Source organism: Hylobates moloch, unplaced genomic scaffold (genome assembly GCF_009828535.3).
Source record: "Hylobates moloch isolate HMO894 unplaced genomic scaffold, HMol_V3 SCAFFOLD_3, whole genome shotgun sequence".
Taxonomy (NCBI): domain Eukaryota; kingdom Metazoa; phylum Chordata; class Mammalia; order Primates; family Hylobatidae; genus Hylobates; species Hylobates moloch.
The window spans coordinates 33,614,872-33,635,466 of record NW_026652278.1 but is presented as its reverse complement, the minus strand read 5'-3'; the positions used below and the strand labels follow the sequence as shown (position 1 = coordinate 33,635,466).

Below are 20,595 nucleotides of genomic sequence, written 5' to 3'. Positions count from 1 at the left end.
CAACGTCCACCTCCCGAGCTCAAGCGATCCTCCCACCTCAACCTCCTGAGTAGCTGGGACTATAGGCAGGCACCGCCATGTCCGGCTAACTTTTAATTTTTTGTAGAGATGGGGTCTCACTATGCTGCCCAGGCTGGTGGTTGGTCTCGAACTCCTGGGCTCAAGTGATTCTTCTGCCTCAGCCTCTCAAGTTGCTGGGATACAGGCATGAGCCACTGCACCTGACTCTGTCCATTTTTCTTGAGAGACCAGTACATCCCATTTGCACGTGTGGGAACCGCTAAAATTTAAATGATCTACCCAGATCATATAACTTATATTTGTTTATATCTGAGGCAAGGCACCAAAAAAAGGGGAAAAAACACCCTATATTTAGCATATCTGGAGATTAAATTGGCTTTTTCTTCTTTTCTTTTTTTTTGAGACACAGTCTCACTTTGTCGCCCAGGCTGAAGTGCAGTGGTGCAATCTTGGCTCACTGCAACCTCTGCCTTCCAGGTTCAGGCAATTCTCTTGCCTCAGCCTCCCAAGTTGCTGGGACTACAGGCACCCGCCACCATGCCCAGTTAATTGTTTTTGTATTTTTAGTAGAGACGGGGTTTCATTATGTTGGCCAGGCTGGTCTCGAACTCCTGACCTCGTGATCCACCCGCCTTGCCTTCCCAAAGTGCTGGGATTACAGGCGTGAGCCACCGCACCTGGCCTAAATTGGCTTTCTGACTCCAAAGTCTGGGGAGCTTTGTACAGCATTGTAATGCCACCCTCACTTCCATCTTCATACATTGTGAAAACTGCCTCTAATCTGGTTACCATTCTTCAGGCTATCTTTTTAAAAGTTCATTTTTTAAATGACTTAATAAGCTTATGTAAAAATGAAATACCTTTGTTATAAAAATGCAGACAACATAGAAAAGTACAACAAAAAAAATAAACTATTACCCCCACACTTTGTCATCCAGACATAACCATTGTTATCAACTGGTGAAAGTCAGTCTTACGGGGTTAGTCTTAAAATTTGCTTCTTCTCTCCTCTGCTTTCCCAAATTGGCAAATATTACCACAATTGATCCAATTGCTTGGGCCAAAACCTGGGACTCATTCACAATCTTTCTCTTTATCTCACTCCCTGCATCAGCCAGTTAAACTGACTCTGCTTGGAAATACATTGGAATCTTACCTTGATTGCTGCCATTATAGTCCAGGTTATCATCTATTTCTTGCTCGGATTAGCCTTCTGAATATTCTCTCCACTTCCGTTTTTGCCTCATCAGTTGTATTCTCTACACAGTAGCCAGAATGTTTTAAAAAACATAAATCAAGTTCCTTTCCCATCAAAAATATTTCAGTGACTTCCCACCATATTTAGAATTAAAAATTCTTGGCCAGGTGCAGTGGCTCACACCTGTAACCCCAGCACTTTGGGAAGCTGAGGTAGGAGGATCGCTTGAGCCCAGCAGTTTAAGACCAGCCTGGGCAACATAGTGTGATCTCACCTCTACAAAACATAAAAAAGTTAGCCAGGTATGGTGGTGTGCATGTGTAAGTCCCAACTATTCAGGAGGCTGAGGTGGGAGGATTGTTTGAGCCCGGGAGGTCGAGGCAGCAGTGAGCTATGATTGCACCACTGCACTCCAGCCTGGGCAACAGAGCAAGATTCTGTCTCTAAAATAATAATAATAAAGTAAAAATAAAAATAAGTTAGGTAGGTCTGGTGGCTTGCACCGGTAGTCCCAGCTCCTTAGGAGGTTGAGGTAGGAGGCTCTCTTCAGCCCAGGAGTTTGAGGCTGCAGTGAGCTGAGATCATGCCACTGCATTCCAGCATGCGTGATAAAATGAGACCCTGTCTCAAAAAATAAAATAGAATAAAAAATTCTTACAGTTACATAAAGGTCCAGTAAACAACAGTCACAATGTCCTTCTTTCTACTCTTGAACATATCAAGCTTATTTCTGCCCAAGGCCTTTACATTTTCTCCTTTCCCTGCCAGGAATGCTCTTCTAAATTTTTTCACAGCTTTCCTCTTCCCACCCTTTAAGTCCACGCTCAAATACACCTTGCAGTGGCTGGCTCTGACCCCTCCACCTAAACTCAGTCCCAGCTGCTACCCCTTATCATTCTCTACCCCTTGACTCAATTCTTCTTCATAATACTTACCATTACCTGAAAGCATTCTCTGTAATTATTCGTTTCTTTTTAACTTTTTGTCTGTATCCCCCACCAAAATGTAAGTTGCATGAAGGAAAGGATTACTGTCTGTTTTTCCCACTGCTCTGCCCCAATGGTTAGAGCAATGCCTGGCCCATAGCAGATGCTCAAGAAACATTTGTTGAATAAATAAATTTGCAGATAGAAGGGTAGAGAAATACTTTTTACAAAAATGAGATTATAGTGTTTATGCCTTTATAAATAAAAATGATATTGAATATTTAACAAGAAAAATAAGTTGAAACAAAGCTGAAAGAGTTGCTTATCTTTAGAAAAATGGCTTCATACTGGGTCCAGGTGCAGTGGCTCACATCTTTAATCCCTAGAACTTTGGGAGGCTGAGGTAGCAGGATTACTCGAGGCCAAGAGTTTGAGACCAGACTGGGCAACAAAACAAGACCCTATCTCTAAAAAAAAGATTTACAAAAAAAAAAAAAAAAGTCTCCACACGGTGAAATAATAGTTGCCAATTAATGACACTCAAGAAAAAAAGGCGGCTGGGCGTGGTGGCTCACGCCTGTAATCCTAGCACTTTGGGAGGCCCAGGCGGGCAGATCAGTTGAGGTCAGGAGTTCGAAACCAGCTTGGCTATCATGGTGAAACCCCGTCTCTACTAAAAATACAAAAAATTAGCTGGGCATGGCAGTGCGCGTCTGTAATCCCAGCTACTTGGGAGGCTGAGGTAGGAGAATCACTTGAACCCGGGAGGCGGAGGTTGCAGTGAGGCAAGACTGTGCCACTGCACTCCAGCCTGGGCAACAGAGCAAGACTCCATCTCAAAAAAAAGAAAAGAAAAAGCATAGAAATCATTAAAGGATGGTGGGTGTCATGCTTTTATGTTTTCTCAGGCAGACATTTCATCTTTACATGGTGTCTATTCAATCCATGCTGTAATAGATTTTTTGTTCATTCATTCATTCATGAAACAAAAATATATCGAATAGTTTACATCAATCTCTGATGTATGTGCCAGATAATAAAACAGGCAAGATCCCTGCTCTCATAGGGGGTGTGTGTGTGTGTGTGACAGGGGCAGGAAGAAACCCAGTAAACACACACACACACACACACACACACAATCCAGTAAATACATAATGAATAAGATCTTTTCATATTATATTTATGAAGAAAAGAAAACATGTGTGGCTAGGGAGGGCTGGGTGGCTGGTTCAGGTTACAGGTCAGAGACGGCCTGTCTGAGCAAGCTATATTTGACTTGAGACCTGAATGATCAAAGCATTCTGGGGACAGAGCCATCCAGGCAGAAGGAAGACAAGAGCACACGTGCTCAGAGCAGGGCAGGCCTGGCTTGGGACTAGAGGGGCTGGCCAGTGCGGGAGCTCAGAGACCAGGGAGGCCGTGTGTGAGAGGAACATGAAGAGGTGAGTGCATAACTCATTCTCTTGACAAGGAGTTCAGACTTTTTTTTTTTTTTTTTTTTGAGACGGAGTCTCGCTCTGTCTCCCAGGCTGGAGTGCAGTGGCACTATCTCGGGTCACTGCAAGCTCCGCCTCCCAGGTTCACGCCATTCTCCTGCCTCAGCCTCCCGAGTAGCTGGGACTACAGGCACCCACCACCACGCCCGGCTAATTTTTTGTAGTTTTTAGTAGAGACGGGGTTTCACCGTGTTAGCCAGGATGGTCTTGATAAGGAGTTCAGATTTTAACCCAAGAGTAATGGGAAGCCATTGGATGGCTTTAAATGGGGGCAATGGCATGAAATAGGCTCTCTCTTCTCCTAAAACCTCCTTTGCAATCTAATGTCTCCAGATTATGTTAGTCACATCATTTGTACATTTCCAGTATTATAACATTTCTGTGTCCATAAATCTCACTGTTGTTTAGCTTTTATTTTTTGAAATGACAGATTATCATCATTTTTTTAAAACTGGGCTTTCTTTTTTCTTTTTTCCTTTCCTTTCTTCCTTCCTTCCCTTCTCTCTGTTTTCTTTCAGAAGAGAAGCTAATTTTATTGTTTCCCATCATTAAATATGAAACAAAATCTGTAGAGAAGGAAAAAGAGCTCCATAGAATATAATTCAAATATGAAAAAAAATCCTCATCCTGTGAGACTTTTGCATTTGTCTGGCCTTCAGAGTAAGTTTTTTTCACTGATCAAGCCTGCCATAAAAATTAAGGTTGCCAGTGTCTCTGTCTGTTCTGCTGTTTTTTTTTTTGTTTAATAGATACAGGGTTTCACTATGTTGCCCAGGCTGGTCTCAAACTCCTGGGATCAAGCAATCCCCCTGCTTTGGCCTCCCAGAGTGCTAAGAGTACAAACATGAGCCACTGCACCAGGCCTATTGGTTTTCACAGAATCTTTGAGGTCCTTGAGAAAAGCCACTGAAATCAGTATGTCAAAGAGTCATCTGCACTCCCATGTTCATTGTGGCACTATTCACAACTGCCAAGATATGGAATCAATCCAAGTGTCTATCAATAGATAAATAAAATGTGGTGTATATATGCAAAGGAATACTATATAGCCTTAAAAGAGAAGGAAATCCTGTCATTTGTGACAACATGGATGAACCTGGAGGACACGCTGTTAAGTGAAATAAGCCAAGCACAGAAAGATAAATACTGCATGATCTCACTTATATATAAAATCTAAAAAATTTGAACTCATAGACATAGAGAATAGAATGGTGGTTACCAGGACTGAGGGTGGGGGAAGGGGAAAAGAGTGATGGCCAAGGGGCACAAAGTTTCAGTTAGAAAGGAGAAATAGATTTTAGCCATCTATTGCACAGCAGGGTGACTATAGTTAATAACAATGTTTTGTGTATTTCAAAATTGCTTAGTCTATTTTAAATGTCCTCACCACACAAAAATGATAAGTGAGTGAAGTGATGGATATGTTCATTAGTTTGATGTAATCATTCTGCAATGTGTGCCATGCTAGGCTCTTTGTCATGATTTTGTTTTTCCTCTTTTTTCTTCCTGAGCTCATCCAACTCAGCCTGGCCTCCTTTTGATGTCTCACCATCTCCTCTCTCATCTCTTACTCCTCTTTTAAAATGTTTCCCCAAGTTAATCATAGTATCTGTAGCTTGGGAGTTAGCAGGATTCTTTGTCTGAACTCTTCTTCTGTTGTCTGGAATAATTTCTCTTGTGATGTATCTTCTTTTCTCCTAATCATCTCCACATGTCTCCCTTTCTGGTTATCCCTCATCTTTGAATGGGGAAGTTTCTGTCTGGATCATGATGTGTTGAAAAATAGGGTAGAGGCCAGGTGCAGTGGCTCACACCTGTAATTCCAGCACTTTGGGAGGCTGAGGTGAGCAGATCACGAAGTCAGGAGATTGAGACCATCCTGGTCAACATGGTGAAACCCCATCTCTACTAAAAAAAAATTAGCTGGTGGCGGGCACCTGTAGTCCCAGCTAATCGGGAGGCTGAGGCAGGAGAATGGCGTGAACCCAGGAGGCGGAGCTTGCAGTGAGCCGAGATCGCACCACTGCACTCCAGCCTGGGAGACAGAGCGAGACTCCGAAAAAAAAATTAGCTGGGCATGGTGGTGTGTGCCTGTAGTCCCCGCTACTCAGGAGGCTGAGGCAGGAGTATCGCTTGAACCCGGGAGGCGGAGGTTGCAGTGAGCTGAGATTGCGCCACTGCACTCCAGCCTGGGTGACAGAGCGAGACTCTGTCTCAAAAAAATAAAAAGGAAGAAAAAGAAAAATAGGGTAGAGTGGAGTGAGGAATGTGAGCAGGAGTCATCCCCAATGCCATTTTGGGTTGTTTTCTCAAATACCTGTCACCATGCTTCTTGGGCTCTCTGCTATTATGTCTTTTCTCAGACACTAGAGTTCAGGACATTGGTGTGGCTCAAAACAACCTGCTTTACTCAGGTGCTCTGTGTTGTAATTTGACGATTCTAGTCCCTCCTCCTTCATCCCCCCTCACTAAGACAGACAGTTTGGGAAGATATGAAATGGTGTGTCAGTCTGGCTCTTCCTTTAGCCAACTCCCTCTTGGTTCTGCCTTCTTGAGTGTCTTTCCCTATGGTCTCTAATTATCCAGGGGTGTTCCCTATCCCCCCAACAACCTATATCAGTTAAGATCAGAATTCAGCTTTAAGTGAGAGAAAGCCCCATATAATTGTAGCTTTATTTCTTTAGTCACACGTAAATGAATTTTAGAAGCAAGCAGTTCAAGGCCATTGCTGTCCAGGCTCCTTTTAGCTTGTTGCTCTGCCAGGCTCAACATACATTCACCAACTCTCCAAGATGGTTCCAGCCTTGTCAGCATGTTCACATTTCAGCCACCAGCAAGAAGCTCACCTTCTCTCCTTTTATTTTTGAGACAAGGTCTTGCTCTGTCACCCAGGCTGAAGCACAGAGGCACAATCATAGCTCACTGCATCCTTTAACTCCTGGGCTTAAGTGATCCTCCTGCCTCAGCCTCCCAAGTAGCTGGAGCTACAGATGCATACCAACATTACAGGTGCACCTGCTAATTTTATAAAACTTTTTGTAGAGACAGGGGTCTCACTACGTTGCCCAGGCTGGCCTCAAATACCTGGGCTCAAGTGATTCTCCCACCTTAGCCTCCCAAAGTGCCGTTCCTTCCAATGGGTGTGTGAGGATGGGAATTTTGATTTTAAAAAGAAAAGGAGCCAGGATCTTTAAAATCAAAATTCCCATCCTTACACACCTGTTGGAAGGAACATAAAATGGCGCAACCAGTTTGGAAAACAGTTCCGGCAATTTCTCAAAGTGTTAAACACAGAAATTTTACTCCTAGGTATACACTCAAGAGAAATGGAAACATATGTCCACACAGGACTTGTACAAATGTTCATAGCACCATTATTCAAAATGCAGAATATAATTTAACAACCAAAAGACATAAAATAATATACATGTGACAACATGGATGAACCTCAAACACATTATGTTAAGTGAAAGAAGCCATACACAAAAGACCACTTAGTGCATGATTCTATTTATAGAAAATGTTCAGCATAGGCAAATCTACAAAGACAGAAAGTAGGCTCATGGTTGCCCAGGACTGGGGCATTAGGGGATTTGGGAGACAGTGGATAAGGGGTGCCAAGTTTCTTTTTGGGATAATAAAAATTATCTTAAAATGTAGTGATAGTTTCATAACTCTGAATATACTAAAAGCCATTGAATTGCACACTTTAAATGGTGGAATTGTGTGGTGTGTGAATTATATCTCAATAAAGCTATTAAAAAAGGGCACACTTTCCATAATTTCACACACCACTTTCACTTACATTCCATAGGCTAGAACTTATGGCCATGCCTATGTACAAGGGAAGCAGATAAATACAGTCTTTATCCCATCTAAAAATCATAGGTTCCATTACAATAGAGATAATGATATTGCAGAACATTGGCCATGTCTGCCCCACCCTTAGTCAGACCTTAGACTTTGTCAGTCCACCCACAGAAGATCCTTGATGCATTTCTCGGGAACACGGCACTTCATCTTAGGGAAATTGATCTCTTTCCCAGAGTCTCTACAAGGATGGGTTGGCTCTGAATCCTCGCGTATTTTGGATAAAAATTCATTGCTTTCAGCAGTCATCCTCCGTGGTTTTGTTTTATAACTTTTCCCCTGTTTATTGAAAGTAGAAATTTCTTTTTCATTTTTTTGCCCTTGTTTTTTCTTTCAGTTGGTTTCAAGAGTTGGAAGTGAATTCAAAATTCCCCTTTCCCACTATCTTTACCTCGAATTTGCCAGAATAAATATTCTTGTGTTTTCTTTTTTCTTTTCTTTTCTTTATTTTTTTGAAACAAATTCTCACTCTGTCACCCAGACTGGAGTGCAGTGGCACAATCACAGCTCACTGCAGCCTTTACCTTCCAGGCTCCATCAATCCACCTGCCTCAGCCTCCCAAGTAGCTGGGGCTATAGGTGCACACCACTATGCCTGGCCAGTTTTTTAACTTTTTGTAGAGATGGAGTCCCACTATGTTGCCCAGGCTGGCCTCCAACTACAAGGCTTAAGCAATCTACCTACCTTGGCCTTCCAAAGTGCTGAGATTACAGGTGTGACCCATTGTTCCTGGCCCATGTTTTCTTCTAAACACAGCTTTGTAACCCTTCTGGGATTTCCCATACTTTTTGCATCTTTTTTTTTTTCTTTTTTTTTTTTTTTGAGACAGAGTCTCACTCTGTTGCCCAGGTTGAAGTACAATGGCACAATCTGGGCTCACTGCAACCTCCACCTCCCAGGTTCAAGTGATTCTCATGCCTCAGCCTCCCGATTAGCTGGGACTACAGGTGTGTGCCATCATACCCAGCTAATTTTGTATTTTTAGTAGAGACGGGGATTTCACCATGTTGGCTAGGCTGGTCTCAAACTCCTGGCCTCAAGTGACCCATCCCCCTTGGCCTCCCAAAGTGCTAGGATTACAGGCATGAGCCACCGCACCTGGCATCCAGTGCTGGATTTTCAGTGTTCTCTGCAAACATCTTGCTCCTCCTCTCCAAATAAATTCCCCTTAGAACTCACCACCTCCACATCCCCACCACACACTGCTTCAGTCATGTCTCACATTTCAATAAAAGTTCTGTATAAACTGTAGAGTGCTATGTGTATGTTCATTGTATTTATTATCTTCTTATTGCCTTGGCTAGAATAATTTCCCCATTTGCCTATTTTGTAGGGACCACAAATGCAACCCATTTGAATCTAAATGCAGTGTGTCTTCACCCATAGTTGCTCCTCTTGGGAAATGGCACCACCTGTTGCCCAAGTCGAAAACACAGGAGCCATTCTAAATTCTTCCTTCTCACTTACTTCCCAAGATCACTCACTCACTAAGCCCTCTCCGTTTTCTGTGTTGATCCTCATAGCTGACCCTTGCTTTCCCCATCTCCTGCCACGGCCTCGGTTCTGCCTCTCACTCATCCTTGCCTAGATCTTGGTAACTGCCTCCCATCATCTATCTGTCTGCCAGGATTCGACCCCCTTCCACTGCACACATCATGCAGTTGCCACCATGATCTTTCTTCAATACAAACCACCTCTTGTCTATTGCTCACCCCTTCCTTCCACTGTTTAGATCCTTTATCGCTTCTCCTTTCTGCTCCGTTAAGCCCACACTTTTTCACATGGCAAAAGCCTGCCAGGCCCTGATGTTTCCTGCCTTCCCAGCATTACATGCCCTGCTCCTCTCCAGCACCCCTCCCACCTCCTAGTTATACCCAACAAATTGCTGTCTTCAAAAGCCTCCGAGTTTTTGAACATCTCCTCTCCCTCCAATTAGAAGTTAGCTGACTCCTATTTGTTTTAGAATAAATCCAGGCATCGTTTTCTCTAAACCTTTCCCATCATTTGCCCTGTGTCTGATTTTAGTGTCCTTCCCTTGTATTTCCATAGAACTTGGCGCATATTTCTCTACAAACATTACATTGTGCTATAATTTTTGGCTTGTGACTTCCTTGACTAAAATGTAAGGTCCTTAAGGGCAGGGACCACATCTTATTTGTTTCTGGATTCCCAGTCCCTAATCCGTAGCTGGCATATAACAGGTATTCATGTTGAAAAGCAGTAACAAAGTATAAACAGTCTCCTCTGCATTTATATTTTGTTGACTTTTTAGAACAGGGCAGGAAATGACTACATGGAGTTCCAGAAACCTCGGCTCTTCCATGTGCCCCCACTAACTCTCCTTCCAACAGGGCTATCGTTGTTTCAGTGACATGTTGACTCAGACTGCCCTCTAGCCAATGGCAGCCACGCATGCATGGACTCTGAATCTATTCTGTGTACCAGTGTTGCCTAATTTGCAAATAGCCTGTACCTGTGTAATCCTCTTTGTCGGGAGTGAAGTGGTTCTCTCTGCTTTTGAAAAAAGCTAATGTGATGTGTGTTTACTGATATGACACCAATGAGGATAACAGGGTATCAAGCACGAGGTTAACTGGAAAAGAGCAGCCTGGCTCTAAATGATCTGCTCACTTGGGATGGAGGGATTGCCACATATCAGACTTTGAGTAGCTCTATTAACTGGGTTAGTAATGGGCTATGGGCCAACATGTAGCGGGGCAACTATATTTCATTGATTCTAAGGCACTCCTTCTTTCACATTTTTGTCTCTGGAACTGGAGTGTGTCTTAAAACAGATGACATCTTAAATTCAGAGAAAAATAGAAGTCCAACATGTCAATAGTATGCCAGAAAAATATAACAAATTTTAATTGACTGAATAGTGACTAAGCCTGGAATTTCACAAACTGAACTAAAGAGAATGGCTTATAAAGAATTATAAAGAATGTCTAAAAACTTGAATTTGCGTATGAGCCCCTCCTAATTTCCGGGGAAAATACTGTACATATATTTTCATTAATCTACAACTTCCCAGCCTTGGAAGATAGGTGTTATTAGTAATAATCTTTACTGAGATATAATTCACATGCTATAAAATTCGCCCATTTAAAGGTACAGTTCAGTGGTTTTTAGAACATAGAGAATTGCGCAATCACTACAGCAGTCTAATTTTAGAATATTTTTATCATTTCCCAGGAAAATTCTGTATCCATTTGCAGTCACTTTCTAGCCCTAGGCACCCATTAATCCATTGTCTCTAAGGAATTGCTTATTCTGGATATTTTATGTACATGGAATTGCACAAATGCAGCTCACTGCAACCTCAACCTCCTGGGCTCAAATGACCCTCCTGCCTCAGCCTCCCAAAGTGCTGGGATTACCAGCATGAGCCACCATGCCAGGCTAGCATCATGCTTTCAAGGCTCATCTGTGTTGTAGGTTCATGCATCAGTACTTCGTTCCTTTTTTTGGCGAATCATATTCCATTATATCAATGTACCACATTTTATCCATTCTTCAGTTGTTGGACATTTGGGTTTTTTCCATTTTTGGGTTATTATAAATAATACCACTATGAACATTCTTTTGCAAGTTTTTGTATGAACTTTGACTGCTGAGACCAGCTCAGTAGGGGAGACCCTAACCCAGCGGCACTAGAGGAATTAAAGACACACACACAGAAATATAGAGGTGTAAAGTGGGAAATTAGAGGTCTCACAGCCTTCAGAGCTGAGAGCCCCAAACAGAGATTTACCCACCTATTTATTAACAGCAAGCCAGTCATTAGCATTGTTTCTATAGATATTCGATTAACTAAAAGTATCCCTTATGGGAAACGAAGGGATGGGCCGAAATAAAGGGATGGGTTTGGCTAGTTATCTGCAGCAGGAGCATGTTCTTACGGCACAGATCCCTCATGCTATTGTTTGTGGTTTAAGAAAGCCTTTAAGCAGTTTTCCGCCCTGGGCAGGCCAGGTGTTCCTTGCCCTCATTCTGGTAAAACCACAAACTTCCAGCGTGGGCGTTATGGCCATCATAAACCTGTCACAGTGCTGCAGAGATTTTGTTTATGGCCAGTTTTGGGGCCAGTTTATGGCCAGATTTTGGGGGGCCTATTCCCAACATTTGACCTCCCAGCTTCAAGGGATAATCCCACCTCAGCCTCCTACATAGCTGGGACTACAAGGTGAATGCCACCATGCCTAGCTAAATTTTTTTTGTATTTTTAGTAGAGACAGGGTTTTGCCACGTTGCCCAGGCTGGTCTCTAACTCCTGGGCTCAAGAAATCTGCCCACCTTGCCGTTCCAAAGTCCTGAGATTACAGGCGTGAACCACCATGCCCAGCCTGGACATATATTTTCATTTCTCCAGGGAAGTGAATAAAATTGCTAGTTCATATAGTAACTCTATGCTTAACAGTTTGAGGAACTGCCAAAAGCAGTTGCGCCGTATCACATTCCTACCAGAAATGTATGAGGATTCCAATTTCTCCACATTCTTGCCAACACTTGTTATTATCTTTTTTATTTTAACCATCCTAGTGGGTGTGAACTGATATTTCATCATGATTTTGTGTTTTCTTAATGACTAATGATTTAGAGAGTCTTTTCATATATTTATTGGTCACTTGTATATCTACTTTGGGGAAATGTCTATTCAAATCCTTTGCCCATTTTAAAATTGGATTATTAATCTTTTTATTGTTGAGTTATGAGTTCTTTATACATTCTGGATATAAGTTTCTTATCAGATATATGATTTGCAAATATTTCCCCCATCCTATGGGTTGTCTTTTCACTTAGTTTTTTAATTTTAATAAACTCCAGTTTATGTTTTCTTTTGTCATTTCTACTTTTGATGTTATTTTAAGAAACTATTGCCTAACTCAAGGTCATGAAGATTTACTCTTATGTTTTCTTCTGATATGGTTTGGCTGTGTTCCCACTCAAATCTCATCTTCAATTGTAGCTCCCATAATTCCTACATGTTGTGGGAGGGATCCAGTGGGAGGTAATTGAATCATGAGGGCGAGTTTTTCCTGTGCTGTTCTCATGATAATGGATAAGTCTCATGGCATCTGACGGTTTTCTAAAGGGGAGTTTGCCTGCACACGTTCTCTTGCCTGCTGCCATGTAAGACATGCCTTTGCTTCTCCTTTTCCTTCTACCATGATTGTGAGGCCTCCCCAGGCCTTTAATTGACTCACATGTGGAACTGTGAGTCACTTAAACCTCTTTCCTTTATAAATTACCCAGTCTTAGGTATGTCTTTATTCACAGCATGAGAATAGACTAACACATCTTCTGAGAGTTATAGTTTTAATGCTTACATTTAGGTCTATGATTCATTTGGAGTTAATTTTTGTACTTGGTTTACGGAAGAGGTCCAACTTTATTCTTCTGCCATGTGGATACACCATTTTCCCAGCATCTTTGTGGAAAGGACTGTTCTCCATAAAGTTGTCTTGAGACCCTTGTTGAAAATCACTTCATCATAAATGTGGGGGTTCATTTGTGGACACTCAGTCTATATGTCTGTCCTTATGCCAGTATCACACAGTTGTTTGGGTTTTTTTCCCTAGTCACTAGACTAGCGGGGAACACACAGTTTTAATGACTGTAGTTTTATATTTTGTTCTTCTTTCAAGATTGTTTTTGCTACTCTTGGTCCCTTGCATTTTCATATGAATTTTAGGTTCATAGTGTGAATCTTCTTAGTTTGGAGTGGATGCTACAGAAGATTCCCAATAGTGAAGTGAGGACCAAAATTATCCAGAAGCCTCTACGTGGCAAAGGAAAGATCAGGGAACCAGGCAGGTCATTTATTGGTACTAGGTATGTTTTGGAAATTTTCTAAAGAATCATAATCTCCAGGGGTGGAGGCACTCCCTACTGGCATGCTGGCCTGTTTCCTAGTGAGCCAAATGACTGGATTTAGGGGATTGGAATTCTAAGAAAATCAAGGGTTCAGGAGCAAGGGCAGATCTCCAGACAGCTCTGTGTAGACCAGGGCCTGGAGGAGAGTTGGAGGTTACATGTTGCTTCCACATTGACCTAAGGCTTAGGCTCTTACTGCTATTCAATAATTCAAGATTTAAAGGAGACGGGAGGGATGGCTCATGCCTGTAATCCTAGCACTTTGGGAGGCTGAGGTGGGATTGAACCCAAAAGTTCAATATCAGCTTTGGAAACATAGTGAAACCGCATCTCAACAAAAAAAAAAAATTAAGAAAATTAGCTGGGGCATGGTGGCACACGTCTATAGTTCCAGCTACTTGGGAGGCTGAAGTGGGAGGATCAATTGAGTCAGGGAGGTGGAGGCTGCAGTGGGCCATGACTGTGCCACTGCACTCCAGCCTGAGTGACAGAGGGAGACCCTGTCTCAACAACAAAAAGCACATAATTTATTTAAAAAAAATAAAAATAGGAACAGCTCTATGTGGGCCAGGCTCTCTCCAACACAGGCTCGCTTTCCTGGAAGGAAGGAACGCTTCCATTAGTTCTCTTCATGTTAAAATGCAATATGCCCCTAAAAGCCATTGAAAACACTAATCAGAAAGGAACTCTCATAAACTGCTGGAGGACATAAATCAGTATAGTTTTTCTAGAGGAGTATTTGTCAATACACATCAAAACACTCTAAAGAAATTTTCACTCTGGAGAGGATGTGGAGAAATAGGAACACTTTTACACTGTTGGTGGGACTGTAAACTAGTTCAACCATTGTGGAAGTCACTGTGGCGATTCCTCAGGGATCTAGAACTAGAAATACCATTTGACCCAGCCATCCCATTACTGGGTATATACCCAAAGGACTATAAATCATGCTGCTATAAAGACACATGCACACGTATGTTTACTGTGGCACTATTCACAATAGCAAAGACTTGGAACCAACCCAAATGTCCAACAATGATAGACTGGATTAAGAAAATGTGGCACATATACACCATGGAATACTATGCAGCCATAAAAAATGATGAGTTCATGTCCTTTGTAGGGACATGGATGAAACTGGAAAACATCATTCTCAGTAAACTATCTCAAGGACAAAAAACCAAACACCGCATGTTCTCACTCATAGGTGGGAATTGAACAATGAGAACTCATGGACACAGGAAGGGGAACATCACACTCCGGGGACTGTTGTGGGGTGGGGGGGGGGCGGAGGGACAGCATTAGGAGATATACCTAATGCTAAATGACGAGTTAATGGGTGCAGCAAACCAACATGGCACATGGATACATATGTAACAAACCTGCACATTGTGCACATGTACCCTAAAACCTAAAGTATATTAAAAAAAAAAAAGAAATTTTCACTCTTCAATTCAGTGATTCTCCTTTTGACAATTTGTAAGAAATAGAGATTTACCTATGAGGATATCACTTGCATAATTATTTACAATATTGATGAATTAGATGAAACCTACACATCTATCTATAATAGATTGTAAATCATTGTGCCTCTAACATACAACCTAAAAATGTCTATATGGATTAATAGCATAGACTCCAATATACTAACTGAAAGCAGATTATCAAATAGATTGTACAGAATGTACCAAATTTTATTTTTAAAATATACACTACAAGAGCTGGGCATGGTGGCTCACACTTGTATTCCTATTACATTGGGAGGCCAACATGGGAAGTTTGCTTGAGCCCAGGAGTTCAAAACCAGCGTAGGCAACATAGCAAGACCCTGTCTCTACAAAAAAAAAAAAAAAAAAATTAGCCAGGTATGGTGGCACACACCTGTAGTTCCAGCTACTCGGGAGGCTAAGGTGTGGGAATCACTTGAGCCCAGGAATTCAGAACTCAGTGAGCCATGATCATATCATGGCACTCTGGGTGACAGAGTGAGACCCTGTCTCTAAAAAATAATTAGATAAGTAAAAATAAAAATATAGATTATATATACCTGTTAGCAGTGACAAATTCATACAGGTATGCAGCAACCTCAATCCTTACCTCTTCAGAAGAAAGAATTCAACAGAGGAGGAGTATAAGGCAGAGTAAGAGACCGAGGCAAGTTTAGAGCAGGAGTGAAAGTTTATTAAAAAGTTTTTAGAGCACGGACAAAGAGGGCCAAGCGGGCGACTTGAGAGATTCAAGTGCGTGGCTTGACTTTCGGCTTGGGGTTTTATACATTGACATGCTTCTGGGAATTGCCTCCTTTCTTCCCATATTCTTCCCTTGGGGTGGGCTGTCTGCATGTGTGCAGTCGCCTGCTAGCGCTTGCGAGGGGCCACATGTGCAGTGTGTTTGCTGAAGCTGTGCGCATACTCACTTGAGGTGCTGGTCTCTCACCAGTCGAGTGTTCCCAGGAGGTGGTCATGTGCCAGTTAAAAGCAGCCATTTTGCTTCTTAGTGCGCATGCTTGAGCCCACTCACCCAATTTCTGAGCTCTTCACTAGCTTCAGGTGTTTTCTCTTGGGAGATTGCCTTTCCCTGGTGCTGGCTGCCACCAATTATCATTTTGGAGAGAGAGTTAACAACTGCCTAACCATCACCTGATGGTCGCCTGACATTCCAGGTGGGGGAGGGCGGCTCTCTTGCCCTGCTCGTGTCTACCTACTTACTGTAACACACATAGAAATCTTGTGATGCATATACAGTAAAATATTAAGTGATTATCGGTAAGGCAAAATTGCAGGTAACTTCTTTCTCCTGTTGCTTTTCTGCATTTTCCATTTTTTATATTGAATATTTATTATTGTAATTAGAAACAAAACATATTGGCTAGGTGCAGTGGCTGACATCTGTAATCCTAGTGCTTTGGGAGGCCGAGGTGAGAAGATTGCTTGAGGCCAGGAGCTTGAGACTAGCCTAGGCAACACAGCAAGAGCCCATGTCTAAAAAAAAAAAAAAAGCAAAAAAACAAAAAAAAAAACTTAGCCGGGCATGGTGGCCCACATCGGTAGTCCTAGCTACTCAGGAGGCTAAGCTGGGAGGATCCCTTGAGCCCAGGAGTTTAAGGTTACAGTAAGCTGTGATTGCACCACTGCACTCCAGCCTGGGCAACAGAGCAAGAGCCTGTCTCAAAGAAACAAAACATGTTAAATGTTATTTTTGAAAATACTAATCAAATGAACGCATAAGATAACAGGGGAGAAAAAAAATGTGTGTTGGCCAATCTTAAATCATCTTTGCCACCTTCTGGGAAATCGTGACTGGAGCCAGGCAGCTCTTGTATAAAGGCGGGGACATGTGAGGCTCTGAATTTCAGAGGGGAAGAAGGAAGATGCAGTGGCCAAGAGTCTTTGATGGCCTCTGGCTCCAAGAAACAGAAAATTAACAACAGTTAACATTTAAAACAAAGAAAGAAACCTGTACATTTTGTTTTGGAGAACTCAGTATTACAAAGGGGAGATCAAAAAAGAAAAGTTCGCAAAAGCATGTCCCTTTGTCATTTGGTAATGTGTGACATCTAAATTGGATTGACTTGCTTTGGTTTCTTTAAAAACTGTCATTATATTCAATTACCAAATGACAAATCAGTCTTTGGATGACTGCCTGATTCTATTAGTGTACAGACTTAAATGGCTCCATCTAGATTTGGGAGTTTAGAACAGTTTGATTGCCTTTGCTATTCTCAGTGGATTACTTAATTATGCCAAAAACTAAGTGAAGCTAAAAAATTGCCCAAAATGTGCAGGTGTTGGTCTGCATGGGTTTATTTGTATTTACCAAGGGAAAACAGCATGAAGTAATCTGTTTTGTTGAAGCAGCCATTTTTATCCAGAAAGTGTCCTAAGTTTGACCCAAGACATTTTGGGAAGCTGCTTGTAACTGAACAAGACCAGAGACAATAATGGCAACACAGTAGTCTTGGAACCAAGAAATGGAGAGCACAGGAGCACTTTATTATGCTTATTGTTTATTTTTGGTTCATAAACAAGTCAAAAATACTTAAAAAAAAAAAAAAAAAAAAGAGGCCGGGCGTGGTGGCTCACGCTTGTAATCCCAGCACTTTGGGAGGCCGAGGTGGGCGGATCACAAGGTCAGGAGATCGAGACCACAGTGAAACCCCGTCTCTACTAAAAATACAAAAAAATTAGCCGGGCGTGGTGGTGGGCGCCTGTAGTCCCAGCTACTCGGAGAGGCTGAGGCAGGAGAATGGCGTGAACCCGGGAGGCGGAGCTTGCAGTGAGCCGAGGTTGCGCCACTGCACTCCAGCCTGGGCGACAGAGCGAGACTCTGTCTCAAAAAAAAAAAAAAAAAAAGACAGGTTATGCTCTGTCACCCAGACTGGAGTGCAGTGGCATGATCACAGCTAATTGCAGCCTCAATCTTCCAGGCTCAAGTGATCCTCCTATCTCAGCCTCCTGAGTAGCTAGGAATACAGGTGTGTGCCACCATGCCTGGCCAATTATTTTATTTTCTGTACAGACAGGGTCTTGCTATGTTGCCAGAACTAGTCTTGAACTCCTGGGCTTAAGCCATCTTCCCACCTTGGCCTCTCAAAGTGTTGGAATTACAGGTGCGAGCCACCACACCTGGCCTAACACTTTTTTTTTTTTTTTTTTTTTTTGGAGACAAGATCTCACTCTGTCGCCCAGGCTGGAGTACAGTCTGGCTCACTGTGGCCTCAACCTCCCAGGCTCAAGCGATCCTCCCACCTTAGCCCCCCAAGTACAGGCAAGTGCCACCACACCCAGCTAATCTTTGTATGTTTTGTAGAGACAAGGTTTCATCATTTTGCCCAGGCTGGTCTTGAACTCCTGTGCTCAAGCGATCCGTCCACCTCAGCCTAAGTGTTGGCAGGCATGAGCCATTGCGCCTAGCCAACACTCTTAATTATAGTGGATTTAATAGGACTGAGCATTCTTAAGCTTGCCTGTGAGTGATGGTCTCAATTTATGGCTATTTTACACACACTGTCATACAATAACTTTTATCTAGTAATCACATGGTTCTCTGCAGGGAGAGTATTATTATGGTCAATGTGAAAAACTGGAGTTTGCAACCATACTGTCCAGAAAGGAGCTTTACTGGAATTGCTGCCTTAAATCATAAGAGCTGACTTTTGTTTGTTTGTTTTTGGATTCAGATGTGAATGAAAGAAAATGAGATCTGGAACCTTGATGCTATTGAATCAAACTCTACTTTCCTCACTTGTAAACTGGGGTAGGGTAACAACCACGATGATTATGACAACAGCAGCCAGCTTTCCTCCTTGCCTCATACAATCTTTGTGAGGCTTAAATAACCAAATAATATTGGATGCTTTACATTTGCCTGACACTGTGTATTAGCCTGTTCTCACACTGCTATGAAGAAATACCCAAGACTGGGTAATTTATAAAGGAAAAAGGTTAAATTGACTCACAGTTCTGTATTGCTGGGGAGGCCTCAGAAAACTTACAATCATAGCGGAAGGCAAAAGAGAAGCAGACACCTCCTTCACAGGGCAGCAGGAGAGTGAGGGCAAGCAGGGGAAATTCCAGGTGCTTATAAAACCATCAGCTCTCATGAGACTCACTCACTATCACGAGAACAGCATGGGAGAAACCACCCCCATGATCAAATTACCTCCACCTGGTCTCGCCCTTGACAAGTGGGGATTCTGGGGATTACAATTCAAGGTGAGATTTGGGTGGGGACGTAAAGCCAAACCATATCACACTGCCTAGTTGTTTATAAATCTCATTTCATTCTCACATAAACTATATCCAGTAGCTGCTTTTGTTGTTCTTCACATTATATAAATAAGAAAAACCAAGGCTCAGAAAGGAGAAAATACCTTGCTTGAAATTATGCTTTTGTCACATGGCATAGTTAGAATTCAAACCAAGTTCTATCAGATTATAAAGCACTCCTGTTTAAGTGAAAGGTTCCTTTTTCCATTTTAACTTCATTTTGTATTTCCTTAAACATTATCTGTACAATTATTAGAGTTGGTAATACCTGCACATGGTATACAATACCAAAATACATACACAAGGGTAAAAAGTGAAACTAAGTCTTCTAGCTGGGTGCTGTGGCTCACGCCTGTAATCCCAGCATTTTGGGAGGCCAAGGCCAGCAAATCATCTGAGGTCAGGAGTTCCAGACCAGCCTGGCCAATATGGTGAAACTCCATCTCTACTAAAAATACAAGAATTAGCCGGCCGTGGTGGCAGGCACCTGTAATCCCAGCTACTCAGGAGGCTGAGGCAGAGAATTGCTTGAACCTGGGAGGCGGAGGTTGCAGTGAGCCGAGATCCTGCCACTGCACTCCAGCCTGGGCAACAAGAGAGAAATTCAGTCTCAAAAAAAAACCAACCCAAAAACAAGAAAATAAGTCTTTCACCCTTTCCTATACAGTATACTTGACACCTGGTTTCCTTCTTGATGTAATCACAGTTGCCAGTTTATATCATGGGAGATATCTTATGAATTTAAAAACACACACACACACACACACACACACACACACACACACACACACATATACAGCTGCCATTGTTTTCACATAACTGGTAGCATCCTATAGTGTTCTGTAGCTTGCTTAGTATTTCATGTTATAGAAATATCAGGATTTTTGCAGTCCTTTTTAAATAGACATTCAGGGATAGTCCAGTCTTCAAACATCAAAAATGTTAGGCCGGACGTGGTGGCTCATGCCTGTAATCCCAGTACTTTGGGAGGCTGAGGTGGGTAGATCACCTGAGGTCAGGAGTTCAAGACCAGCCTGGCCAATATGGTGAAATCCCATCTCTACTAAAAATACAAAAATTAGCTAGGCATGGTGGCGCACGCCTATAATCCCAGCTACTCAGGAAGCTGAGGCACGAGAATTGCTTGAACCCGGGAGGCGGAAGTTGCAGTGAGCTGAGATCGCACCATTGCACTCCAGCCTGGGTGAAAGAGCGAAACTCCGTCTCAAAAAAAAAAAAAAAATCAAATATCAAAAATATTGCTGTAATAAATAAATATTCTTTGGGGAAAACATACATGAAGGATAAACTCCTAAACTCCTAGTGAGAGAGTAGGAACAGGGCTTGGCTTCTTTTGGCTTCAGCCCACCACACTAGAGCATTCTTTCATGCATCCCCACTGATCACAAAACCCTACTCCACTACCTCACTGATGCCA

General features: G+C 42.4%; 1 protein-coding gene across 7 annotated transcripts in view; it reads right to left on the bottom strand.

Annotated features, from left to right (window-relative positions):
• The window catches only part of ERLIN1 (ER lipid raft associated 1), a 108,628-nt gene that overhangs the window by 13,421 nt on the left and 74,612 nt on the right, over positions 1-20,595 (bottom strand). For 5 of the 7 annotated variants that reach the window (XM_058436100.1, XM_058436097.1, XM_058436099.1 and 2 more), the window contains exon 13: positions 1,178-1,280. The exons of 1 other annotated variant lie outside the window; for it this stretch is intronic. In XM_058436100.1, the coding sequence (XP_058292083.1) occupies positions 1,207-1,280 (74 nt within the window). In that variant the 3' untranslated portion in view covers positions 1,178-1,206. Of the gene's footprint in view, positions 1-1,177; positions 1,281-7,699; positions 7,791-20,595 lie in introns of those variants that run through there. One more of the 7 variants, XM_058436103.1, reaches the window with a different exon arrangement.